This window comes from Cucurbita moschata, unplaced genomic scaffold, assembly GCF_002738365.1.
Source record: "Cucurbita moschata cultivar Rifu unplaced genomic scaffold, Cmos_1.0 Cmo_Scf00055, whole genome shotgun sequence".
NCBI classification, from domain to species: domain Eukaryota; kingdom Viridiplantae; phylum Streptophyta; class Magnoliopsida; order Cucurbitales; family Cucurbitaceae; genus Cucurbita; species Cucurbita moschata.
In genome coordinates this window covers 888549-900023 of record NW_019268571.1, presented here as the reverse complement: position 1 = coordinate 900023, position 11475 = coordinate 888549, and the positions used below count along the sequence as shown (strand labels likewise).

The 11475-nt window shown below is 39.9% G+C and overlaps 1 protein-coding gene and 1 non-coding gene across 2 annotated transcripts; one reads left to right on the top strand and one right to left on the bottom strand.

Annotated features, from left to right (window-relative positions):
• Window positions 1–377: 377 nt before the first annotated feature.
• On the top strand, window positions 378–2717 carry LOC111436534 (cytochrome P450 94C1). The gene is made up of 2 exons (XM_023074293.1): window positions 378–1279; window positions 1938–2717. Exons 1-2 carry the CDS (start codon window positions 393–395, stop codon window positions 2569–2571), a joined length of 1521 nt encoding a protein of 506 aa, XP_022930061.1. The 5' UTR covers window positions 378–392; the 3' UTR covers window positions 2572–2717.
• A 6533-nt stretch (window positions 2718–9250) lies between these two features.
• Window positions 9251–9390, bottom strand: LOC111436535. The gene has a single exon (XR_002709270.1). It is a non-coding gene; the product is annotated as a small nucleolar RNA Z247 (small nucleolar RNA).
• Window positions 9391–11475: the final 2085 nt, after the last annotated feature.

The window sequence follows — 11475 nt, the reverse complement described above, 5'->3', positions numbered from 1 at the left end:
AAAAAAAAAAAAAAAAAAAAAAAAAAAAAAAAAAAAAAAAAAAAAAAAAAAAAAAAAAAGGAAACAACAAAACGCACGTGATGTAAATGGCGAAATGAATGGGTGGAAAATGAAGTCCCCAAATCGCCAAAACCCTTCCCCTTTTCTTAATTTAAGCACGCTTAAATTATGGGTTCCCTGTCCATTACGTCCCCATCAATCCGCCTGTCAAAACAGCGGCCTCCCAAAACTCCCAATACCACAAACTTAAAATTAGAAGGAATCCCCAACACATCGGTCCCACCACAACGCAATTTCAATCCTATTTTATCTCTTCCCCCTCTCCCCACCCCCCAACAACATAATATAAAATCCACACCCCAATCAATCCCTTAACCCTCATACTAATAACAATGGCTTCAACCATCATGTTCTTATTCTCCGGTGCCTCCGACCACCTACTCCACTCTCTCCCCTCCCTTATCTCCATCCTATTCTTCTCCTTCACGGCGGCCTTCACGGTGTTCTCCTTCTCTTTGTTCATCCTCCGCCTTAGACCCTGCTGCAACTGCCCCATCTGCCACTCCTACCTCTCCTCCACATGGCTCTCCTCCTTCCCCAACTTATCCGATTGGTACGCCCACCTCCTCTCCCACTCCCCCACCGCCACCATCACCATCCACGTCCTCTCCAACATCCTCACCGCCAACCCCGACAACGTCCACCACATCCTCAAAACCAACTTCCACAACTACCCAAAAGGCAAGCCCTTCTCCTCCATCCTCGGCGACCTCCTCGGCCAAGGCATCTTCAACGTCGACGGCCACTCCTGGACCTTCCAACGCAAAATGGCTAGCTTGGAGCTCGGCAGCCTCTCCGTCCGCTCCCACGCCTTCCACATCCTAACCTCCCAGATTCAAACAAGGCTGCTTCCGGTCCTGTGTTCGAATCACGGCATGCTGGATTTACAGGATATTTTTAAACGATTTTCTTTTGATAATATTTGTCGATTCTCCTTTGGGTTGGACCCTGGCTGTTTGAGCTTGTCTTTGCCTATTTCGGAGTTTGCTGTTGCCTTTGACTTGGCGTCTAAATTGTCGGCGGAGAGGGCTATTACGCCTTACCCTGTTATGTGGAGGATTAAGCGGCTGTTTGGATTTGGGTCGGAGAGGAAGCTTAGGGATGCTATTAAAATGGTGGATGATCTTGCCATGGAAGTCATACGCCAACGCCGGGAAATTGGATTCTCTCATCGGAATGATCTTCTCTCTAGATTCATGGCTTCCGTTGATGATGACAGGTATCAATCTTTTAACTAATTTCCCTCCCCCCCCCCTTTTTTTTTTGGTTGGATCATACAAACATGTGTTTTGTTGACATGGGTATCTTTTATTTCTATAATTAGTTTTGAAATTTTTGTTTTTTCCTTCTAGTTTCTTGAAAAAAACATAGATAAGAACAAAATTTACTTAATTGATTGACCCCATTCGTTAAAAAGTTTGATCTTTAAAACTATTAACATTACTCATTTTTGGATTGGGTGAGCGAGAGCGAATAGAACAAGTTACCAACTTATACAGTAATCTTTCGAGAATTGTTAGTAGACTTAGTAGAACAAGTTATTAACTAATGGAGTAATTATACGTGAAGTAGTAGTAATTGTCAAATTGTCAACCAAGTGGACTAAGTTTTACACTTTAATTAATAAGATTCTAGTGTTCTTTAACTTAAGAGAAAGTTTAGAATTCTTAAATCGAAGAGGAAGTTTATGAAGTTAGTCGGTGTTTTCTCCACTATAAATATTAATGAATGTATGGTCATGTCAAGACAAATAAAATTGAATGGAAAAGCTAAATGGTTAAGATTTCTTTGTTCCGAAACCTCTTGTCCGTCAAGTTTTTTTTATTTGTTTCGACATATTTCGATCGATCATTAATTTTAAATTTTTGCCCATACAGATATCTTAGAGACATTGTTGTCAGCTTCCTCCTCGCCGGCCGGGACACGGTGGCGTCGGCTTTGACTAGCTTCTTCTGGCTACTATCTCAAAACCCAGAAGTGGAGGACGAGATTCTCGCCGAGTCGGATCGGGTCATGGGACCCGACCCGGACGCGGTACCCAGTTTCGACAACCTTAAAGACATGCAATATCTTCACGCAGCGGTGTACGAGAATCTGCGCCTCTTTCCACCGGTTCAGTTCGACTCCAAGTTCGCTGAGGAAGACGATATCTTGCCGGACGGCACGTTTGTTCAGAAGGGTACAAGGGTAACTTACCACCCCTACGCCATGGGTCGGATGGACCGGATTTGGGGACCCGATTGTCTCCAGTTTAAACCGGAGAGGTGGCTCAAGAATGGAAGCTTTGCACCTGTAAACCCGTTTAAATTCCCTGTTTTTCAGGCCGGTTTACGGGTTTGTTTGGGGAAGGAGTTAGCGGTGATGGACGTGAAATGTACTGTGGTGGTTTTGATTCGGAAGTTTAAGATCCGGTTGGTTGGAACTGACCGGGTTGCCCGGTTTGCTCCCGGTCTGACGGCTAGCTGGAGAGGTGGGTTGCCGGTTCGAATTGAACAAAGAACCACCAGTTAGACCTGAACTTTTGTAATGTACAAATTAATGTTACAAACGCATTATTAACGTTTTTGTGCATTTTGTATCGAATGGGTCGAGCCAGATGATCCTGACTAAAAATCATGCATATAATATTCATTTTAAAATAATTTTATTTTTTCAATCAACAAAATTTGCTATTTGTATTCAATTGATTGTCCATATTACCCAAAAGGAACTTCAATAATGAACCTCTTGCTATTGGATGAAAGTGTCTCACATTGTGGTTAATTTAGGGAATGATCATGTGTTTATAATCAAAGAATACACTCTCCATTGGTGTGAGGCCTTTTGAAGAAACCCAAAGCAAAGTCATGAGAGCTTATGCTCAAAGGGGACAATGTCATACTACTGTGGAGAGTCGTGTTCGTCTAACACTTATCTATTAGATTCCTTAGTCTTAATCTGTCCAAACCTATAAATTTAGAATATTTTTAGGCCTTATTTTATTTCCAGAAAGCTATTAATTACTTGTTCGGGTACGTTTCAAGTAAATTTCGACTTCCTGGTCGAAATCCAAATGTAAAGTACCTCCTCATAAATTCTAATATTTTTCACGAGTTAAACTCGATCCAAACTAACCATGAAACACTTTGGAACAAATCTCTTCTATTGAAGCCACTTTTGTTTATTATGCAAAAGCTTCTATTGATTGAAAGATCTTATCGAGACTTACCAACAAAGAGAATGAAGATTGAAAGGCGACGTTATAATTCCTCCTTTTAAAATAGTAAAGGAGAGATGGTTCAAACAAGACCATTATAATTCCTCCTTTTAAAATAGTAGACCATTATAATTTAGGGGTCGGTTTTTAGTTAGTTTATTAATTAATTTATTATTTTTTAAATGGTTTCCCCATTATTAATTTCTTATTTAGCCTCTAGAATCCTCCATTATGGCAACTACTTCTTCCATGTGCCTGATTTAATTTCATAATCATCAATGATCAACTTTTCTTTTATTTATTTATTTACTTTTTAATGAAAAGTCCCGGCCTTAGATTCTACTCTTATATTATATGCTAACTCCCCCTTGTTTTTAATTTTAATTTAATTTAATTTAATGTGTTTTTTTAATGCATTAAAAAAAAAAAAAAAAACAAAGCTAAAATGGTCAAAAAGTCGGTATGATTTATGCCTTTACGCCTTTCAAAGATGCATAGAGCATGGAGATGACAAATTTGATAACCATGTTAGATATATGTGACGAAACCTAATTAATTTAATTTTTTTTTATATAAATATATATTAAAAATTTAAATATTCTTATATCGAAAAGTTAATCAATAAAGTTAAAAAAAATATATATTATTTTTCACACGTTAGTTTGAATAAATAAATGAATAAAAGTTATAAAAAGTAGAAGTAGGTTGTAAAGCTAAAATTTTGACATCATCGCTATCCAAAATCGATTTAAAAATATAAATCATGTGGTGGTAAAAATATATATTTTTAAATTAAAAGAAATATTAGACTTTAATTTAAAAAAAAAATGTAGAAATAAAATTTAATTGAGATGGAATATATTTAATAATGAATGGTATGACCTATAATGTGGTTACATTAATAAAATGAAATCAATAATTATTTTAAATAAGAAAAGAAAACATTTAAAAACTTGAATGGATTAAATTATTAATTTCTAAATATAAATCATGGACGGCCTAGATTGGTGTCTAGGAGTTGGGAAACTCACATGTTTCCCATCATTTGAGTGGGAAGAAAACTAGGGTAGATGACACGAGACATGAGCTATATAATATAGTATAGTACTATATAATATATAATATGATATGATATAATATTAATTGATTAATAATATGAGAATATTTAAGCAGAGATTAAAGTTTCCAAGGCCTTGGTTTGGGCATATGCCATAGACATGGATAATGTGGGCATGGGCGGTGCCCCCATGTTTCATGATTAATTGCTTTATTTTATATTAATTTCGGTGCCCGTATTCCAAAAAATAGTTTGTTGAATTATATATTTATAATCTTAGGTCAATTTATTGGACATAAGTTACGTCTATCATTTGTTTATAGGAAGGTTGTCTCTATATCTATAGTCACCTTTTATTATTTAAAAGCATAGATTATTCAATAGATCTATTTGATGCACAAATTTGAGTGACGGTACTCATCTGATTCACACATGTTTCGACAATAAAATTTGTAGTTTTAGGAGTAAGAGATGATTTGTAAAATAGAAAAATCTATACACTAGTGTGGTGCTTGCTCCACATGCTTCCAAAGTTAAGATTTGAGTCATCACCCAATAAAGAGATGAATTTTGAGTTCCGGCTTTATAGTTAGATAAAAAAAATGTCTCCAAAAAATAGCATGGATTTTGGTGAGTCGATGGAATTCATGTGATCTCAATTACCCACAGACAACCATTTTCCTTCCGTTTTAACGACCAAATATTTTTCCTCGGTCAATTGTGAAATTCGACCATCCCTAAAAGAGAAAACATAGTAGACTCAAGGAATGTCATCCAGACTATTTTTCTAAGTTCGCAGACATATAATCGTCTTTCGTTACTCGAGATTCGTGGATTAGCTCTTTCTCATAGCGGCGGAATGATAGGTGATTTCAATAGCCTCAATTGGTATGTAAATCCTTCCTTCAGTTTTTTTCAAGCTTTGGGTTTCAACTTTTGGGTTGAAATTAGAGAGGAGGATGATAGTTTTCTCCCGATCATCATTGTGTGTAGGAACAGTCGATGTCGATAATCATCAAAGGGGAGATATCCTTCATCAAGTAACGGTCGAATGGTGAACAAATTGTCATCAGAGGCGATCGAAAAAGTGGCCAAAAGATCAGTAAAAAGGAGTTTCAATAAATGTTGAAAGAGTAGAGTGTTAGATTGAATGGCACGATGACCTATATGGGTCACGACCTCATGTATTTATAGATGTGTATAATGAAGATTACATTCCAAATCTATGATTTGATAACAAACCATGAAATCATAGATTTGGTAACAAACCCTTCAAATCATAGATTTGGTAACAAACTAGTAAATACTAGATTATCTTAGTATATACAGATATGATCTATTTTAGGTTTAACACCCCCCTCAATCTGGACGATGTACTACTCAGTTCAGATTGCGCCTAAAATAGCTAAAAGAAGGAGCTGGCAGTGGCTTTGTCATGATATCGGCGAGTTGATCCTTGGAAGATATCAGTCGAACATCAAGCTGACGAGTCGATACTCGTTCACGAACGAAGTGATAATCAACCTCAACATGCTTCATCCGTCGATGAAAGATTGGATTGGCGGATAGGTAGGTGGCACCAATGTTGTCACACCATAGGCTAGGCGCTCGCGCTTGAGAGATCCCGAGCTCACGCAAGAGGACTTGGATCCAAATTAATTCGGCAGTGGCATCAGCAACCGCCTTATATTCGGCTTCCGTACTAGAACGAGAAACTGTCGATTGTTTCCTCGAACTCCAAGAGATAAGATTGCCACCAAAGAAGATCACATAGCCTTCAGTGCTTTGACGATCATCAGGATTCCCAGCCCAATCAGCATCTGAAAAGGCACTCAACAAATCAGTGCTGGACTTTGTAAGACACAAACCCATATCAATAGTGTCATGTAGATAACGGAGAATTCGTTTGACTGCCGCCCAATGTATAGAAGTCGGAGAGGACATGAACTGACACACTCTGTTGACACAGAAGGATATATCAGGACGTGTCAGAGACAAATATTGGAGAGCACCAACGACACTTCGATAGCGAGTAGTATCCTCAGGTGAGAGTTTTTCACCACCATTCAATAACAACTTCTCAATGGGAAGCATAGGTGTGGGCACACCTTTGGAGGTGAGCATATTGGTTCTGGCTAATAAATCTTGGATGTATTTATGTTGTGTCAGAATAAGTCCACTGGAAGTATGGCGGACCTCAATCCCAAGAAAATAACTCAAAATACCAAGATCCTTGACTGCAAAATCATCCTGAAGCTGTGTAAGATGAGCTGATGATAATAATAATGTCATCAACATAGATGAGGATATACATCTGAATGCCCGTCTTGTTAAAAATGAAAAGAGAGACATCAGCCTTTGAAGGTGTAAAATCCAACTATAATAGTTTGGAGCTAAGGCGAGAAAACCAGGCACGCAGAGCTTGTTTAAGGCCATAAAGCGACTTATCCAGCTTGCAGAGATAACCAGGGTGTTGAGAATTCACAAATCCAGGGGGCTGCTTCATATAAACATCTTCATTAAGAAAGCCATGAAGAAAAGCATTTTGAATATCAAATGGTAGTGGGCTTAACAACTGGACTAAAGGTATCATCATAATCAACGCCATACTGTTGTTTATAACCTTTAGCAACCAGGCGTGCTTTGTAGCAATCAATAGAGCCATCTGGCTTTTGCTTGAGTTTGAAAACCCATTTGCAATCAATAACATTAAGACCAGCACGAGGAGGAACTAAGTGTCATGTCTTATTTTTTTGAAGTGCCTGAAATTCATCATTCATTGCCTGACGCCAGAGAGGATGCTCCATAGCAGTAATATGTGAAGTAGGTTCAGAGGCAGAAGACCGAGCTACAAGATATGTTACTGTTCCATCTGTACGTACCTTGGGTTTCTTGATATTGTGCTTCGATCGAGTACCATACGGATGAGTAGTAGGTGCAGGATCCACATTTGAGGGGACAGCCGTATCAGCCGTTGCGAGGGGAGCAACCGATGCTACAGCAGTTGGTTGACCAGCGGTCGAGGATTCGACTGGGCATTGCGCAATATCATCTGTTGGCGGAGGAGCCGAGGCCTCAATCATTGGCGGAACAACCAATGCCGATTCGCATGACAGCGACGCGGAGGATTGCTGCGGCAATTCCGAAGCTGATGTAGACATCAAATTTTCTGCATCCAAAGAGTTAGTAGGCCCAGGCATATGCATGTGATCATTCTCTAAATTAGAACTGCTATTACCCAAATGCAAGGTGCACAAATCAGGGGCATTATGCGTCGACTACATGATTGGGGAAGAATTAGGTGGGGCTCTCTTGAATGGAAAAACATTTTCATCAAATATGACATCTCTAGACATATAGACACGATCAGAATCGGTGTCAAGACACTTATACCCTTTATGTAAAGAACTGTAGCCTAGAAAGACACATTCCTTTGATCGAAAAGAGAGTTTTTGTTTGTTATAAGGACGAAGGTGAGGCCAACAAGCACACCCAAAAATTTTTAATAAGGAGTAATTTGGTGGGGTATGAAAAAGAAGCTCTAAGGGGCATTTTTTTTTATCGATGACACAAGTAGGAAGACGATTGATGAGATATGTGGCTGTAAGAAACGCGTCATCCCAAAATTTAATAGGTACATGAGCATGAGCTAGAAGGGCTGGGCCAGTTTCAACAATATGATGGTGCTTGCGTTCAACAGACCCATTTTGTTGATGTGTGTGAGGGCACGAAACACGATAACCAATTCCAAGGGAATGAAAAAATGTGTTATGAATTTTCTAATATTCCCCACCCCAATCAGATTGGACCCACTTGATTTTAGTATCTAGGAGGCGCTCAACATGAGCTTGGAATTGCAGAAATATACGAGGAGCTTCTGTACGATCATGCATCAAATAGATCCACGAAAATTTACTGAAATCATCAATGAAACTAATATAATATTTAAAACACCCAACAGATGGAGGTGCAGGGCCCCAAACATCTGAAAAAATAAGTTCCAAAGGTGACGAAGACCTATGGGAAGAACTAGTATATGGTAATTGATGACTTTTTGCTAACTGACACGCATTACAAACTGATAAAGATGACTCACTAGCACACGAAATATTATTGAGACGCAAAATTGATTTTACTACTTGAGATGAAGAATGTCCAAGACGTGCATGCCATTGTGTGTGAGTAGTAGATCTGCTCACCAAGGCGTGCTTGAGATTATCGACATTGGATGGCTTAATAGGATAAAAACCAGTTCACACCTCCCATTTAGGAGACTTTTCCTCGACTGTCGATCCTTTATAGAAAAGTGCCAAGGATGGAATTAAAAAAATACGTCATTATCACGAGAAAATTTATGAACGGAAAGAAGATGTTTGGAAATTTCTGGCACATGCAAAATATTACGCAATGCAAGAGGACGAGTAGCAGTATTAATTAGAGAATGACCAGTATGCAAAACACGCAAACCTGCTCCATTCCCAACTTGAACTTTTTCACCTCCATGATAACGTTCACGCACAGCGAGACGATCCAGGTCATTGGTGATATGGTCCGTAGCGCTTGTGTCGCTGTACCAATTTGGGTCAATCTTGTAAGAGGAAGTAGCCGCCAGTGCCGTAGGAGGAGCAGAAGAAGGTTCATCTTGATAGGACTCATCCATCCTATGCCAGTAGCGGATAGCAGTATGCCTCACTTTGCCGCAGATCTGGCAGGAAGGACGGGCAGAAGGGCCACGGTGATCACCAGCAGGACGAGAGGGTGCATAACCTTGAGAACGACCACGACCACGATCCCTACGCCCACGATTCTTCTGCTGACCACCACGACTAGCATAATTGGCAGAAGATCCAAGATTTAACTGAAGTTCAGCACGACCAGTATAATTGGCCGAAGACCCCGGATTTAACTGAAGTTCAGCCTGGTGTTGTAGTTGGCAAGCTTCATACGTCATTAGATGTGCAAACACATCATCAAGTGTGAGGGCTTCACTCTTGGTAGTCATTGAGGTGACGAAGGGATCATAGTCAGGGCCAAGACTAGCAAGAAGATACGCGATCACATCATCATCCTGCAAGGCAGAGCCGGCTGCGGCCAGCTCGGTGGCTAGCCCTTTGATCTTGCAAAAATAATTTGCAGCAGATTGATCTCGTTTCTTGGACGTGGCGAGCTCAACACGAATCTGAGTAGTGCGAGCACGAGTTGACGATGAAAACATCCGCTGCAGGGTATCCCACGCCTCCTTGGACATAGTAGCGGCAACCACATCATGAAGAATTTCCTCAGACATGGAGGAGAGAAGGCCGCTAAGGACCTGTTGATCCTGATCATACCATTGATTATAGGCCGGATTAGAGACCAGCTCAGCACCAGCAGCAGTTGAGGAAGGGACCAGCTTGGCAGGTGCGGCATTGGTGCCATCGAGGTAGCCCATAAGCTTCGTACTCCGTAGGTAGGGGAGGAGCTGAGCACGCCATATGATGAAGTTGTTTTTGGTTAGACGAATTTGTGACAGCATGGTGTAGAGGGATTGGGCCAAAAGTCGCCATGGTAGTTGAGACGGTGTTGGAGATGGTGGGTGGGGAGGAGGAAGAAGACATGGTAGACATTTAAAAAATAAACCTTGGATCTGATACCATGTTAGATTGAATGGCACGATGACCTATATGGGTCACGACCTCATGTATTTATAGATGTGTATAATGAAGATTACATTCCAAATCTATGATTTGATAACAAACCATGAAATCATAGATTTGGTAACAAACCATTCAAATCATAGATTTGGTAACAAACTAGTAAATCCTAGATTATCTTAGTATATACAGATATGATCTATTTTAGGTTTAACATAGAGTAGTCTTACTGTTTCTCTTTCTCAAGTATTGAAGAAGAACCCACATATTGGGTTCAACAAGATTTTGATCGGGTTAGCCTAGCCAACCCATGGACGCTTGCATATAACCTAACATGTGACCCACGAGATGCATGCAACCCAACAACTAATCCAAGCTACCTTTTAGAAGCTAAAAAAGCGCACAGCTCATGGGTTGGGCACAATACCAACACACCAGTGTCGTCTAATACTATTCTTAAAAGATCATTTTTAAAAGATTACGCCCGTGATGCTCGTCCCTCGACGCTTGCCTACCTCTGACATACGTATGTGCCACAAGGTAGCTCGTTTAGGCTACAAAGCCCAGGGGTGGTATAGAGCTGACACAATGCCCCCTCCTATAGTACATTTTGAGGCATTTCCAATCATTTTTTCGTAGAAGCATTTTGGCAAGTAGACATACGATCAGTGCATCATTCATCAAGTATCCGATTGACATCTAAATTTGGTGAGTTTTCACCTTTCATATAGACAAACTTAACTCCACAACTTTTGAGGTTATGGCTGGAGGCGCTACCCAGCCCTCTTCGATCTTGTCTTCAACACTCATGTCACCTCGTTCTCTTCAACCTTGTGTATGCTTTGGCTTAGTTTGGATACACAATCTTGATGTGTTGGATGATGCACCGTCCTCCTCGATCACATCATGACACTTCTCAATCTTGGCCCTCACGTAGTTGGATGAGCACCACTTGAGAATCACCCCTTGCCTGTCTTGCATGTGGGGGTCACAACCTATTTTCTCTCAGTGAAGTTATGACACAGGACATCCCACCTAGAAGAGGAATCATGGGCCTTGTGATACACCACGTAGTGGGAGGTCATAGGTCACTTAAGGTGTTGTAGACTAGTACCTTGCAACTTGAAGAGTCATGGCTTTGGGTATGGGGTGTGCAAGCCATGATGCATTGTCCTAGGGTATGTCTTAATGCAGGGTAACTTGTATAACCCTAGATTTATAGAGAACTGCATCACACCCTTATTCATTATACAAGTATAGCCCTAAAACAAGTATGAATATGATTATATTTGGGACATAAGTACCCATAATGTCATGTCAATGAGTCCTAAACGTAAAAGGACCATGGGAGTTACTTAAGTTCTTGTAATTAAAATAAGTTGTAAGAGCTTTGACTCCGTGAAAGTTCTATGAAAGAACCATAAGATTAAGGAAGCAATTCAGATTAAAGAACTTTTGGGTACAAAAATTCTTAAGATAAGAAGAATTTGTAATACAACGGTTTTAAGATACCAAATGTAAAATAAGTT

What these genes read in the sequence shown, in the direction of transcription:
- LOC111436534 (XM_023074293.1), top strand. Translation starts at nt 393, where the DNA reads ATGGCTTCAACCATCATGTTCTTATTCTCCGGTGCCTCCGACCACCTA. An exon ending in GCTTCCGTTGATGATGACAG is followed by an intron (nt 1,280 to 1,937) that starts GTATCAATCTTT and finishes TTGCCCATACAG; the next exon opens with ATATCTTAGAGACATTGTTG.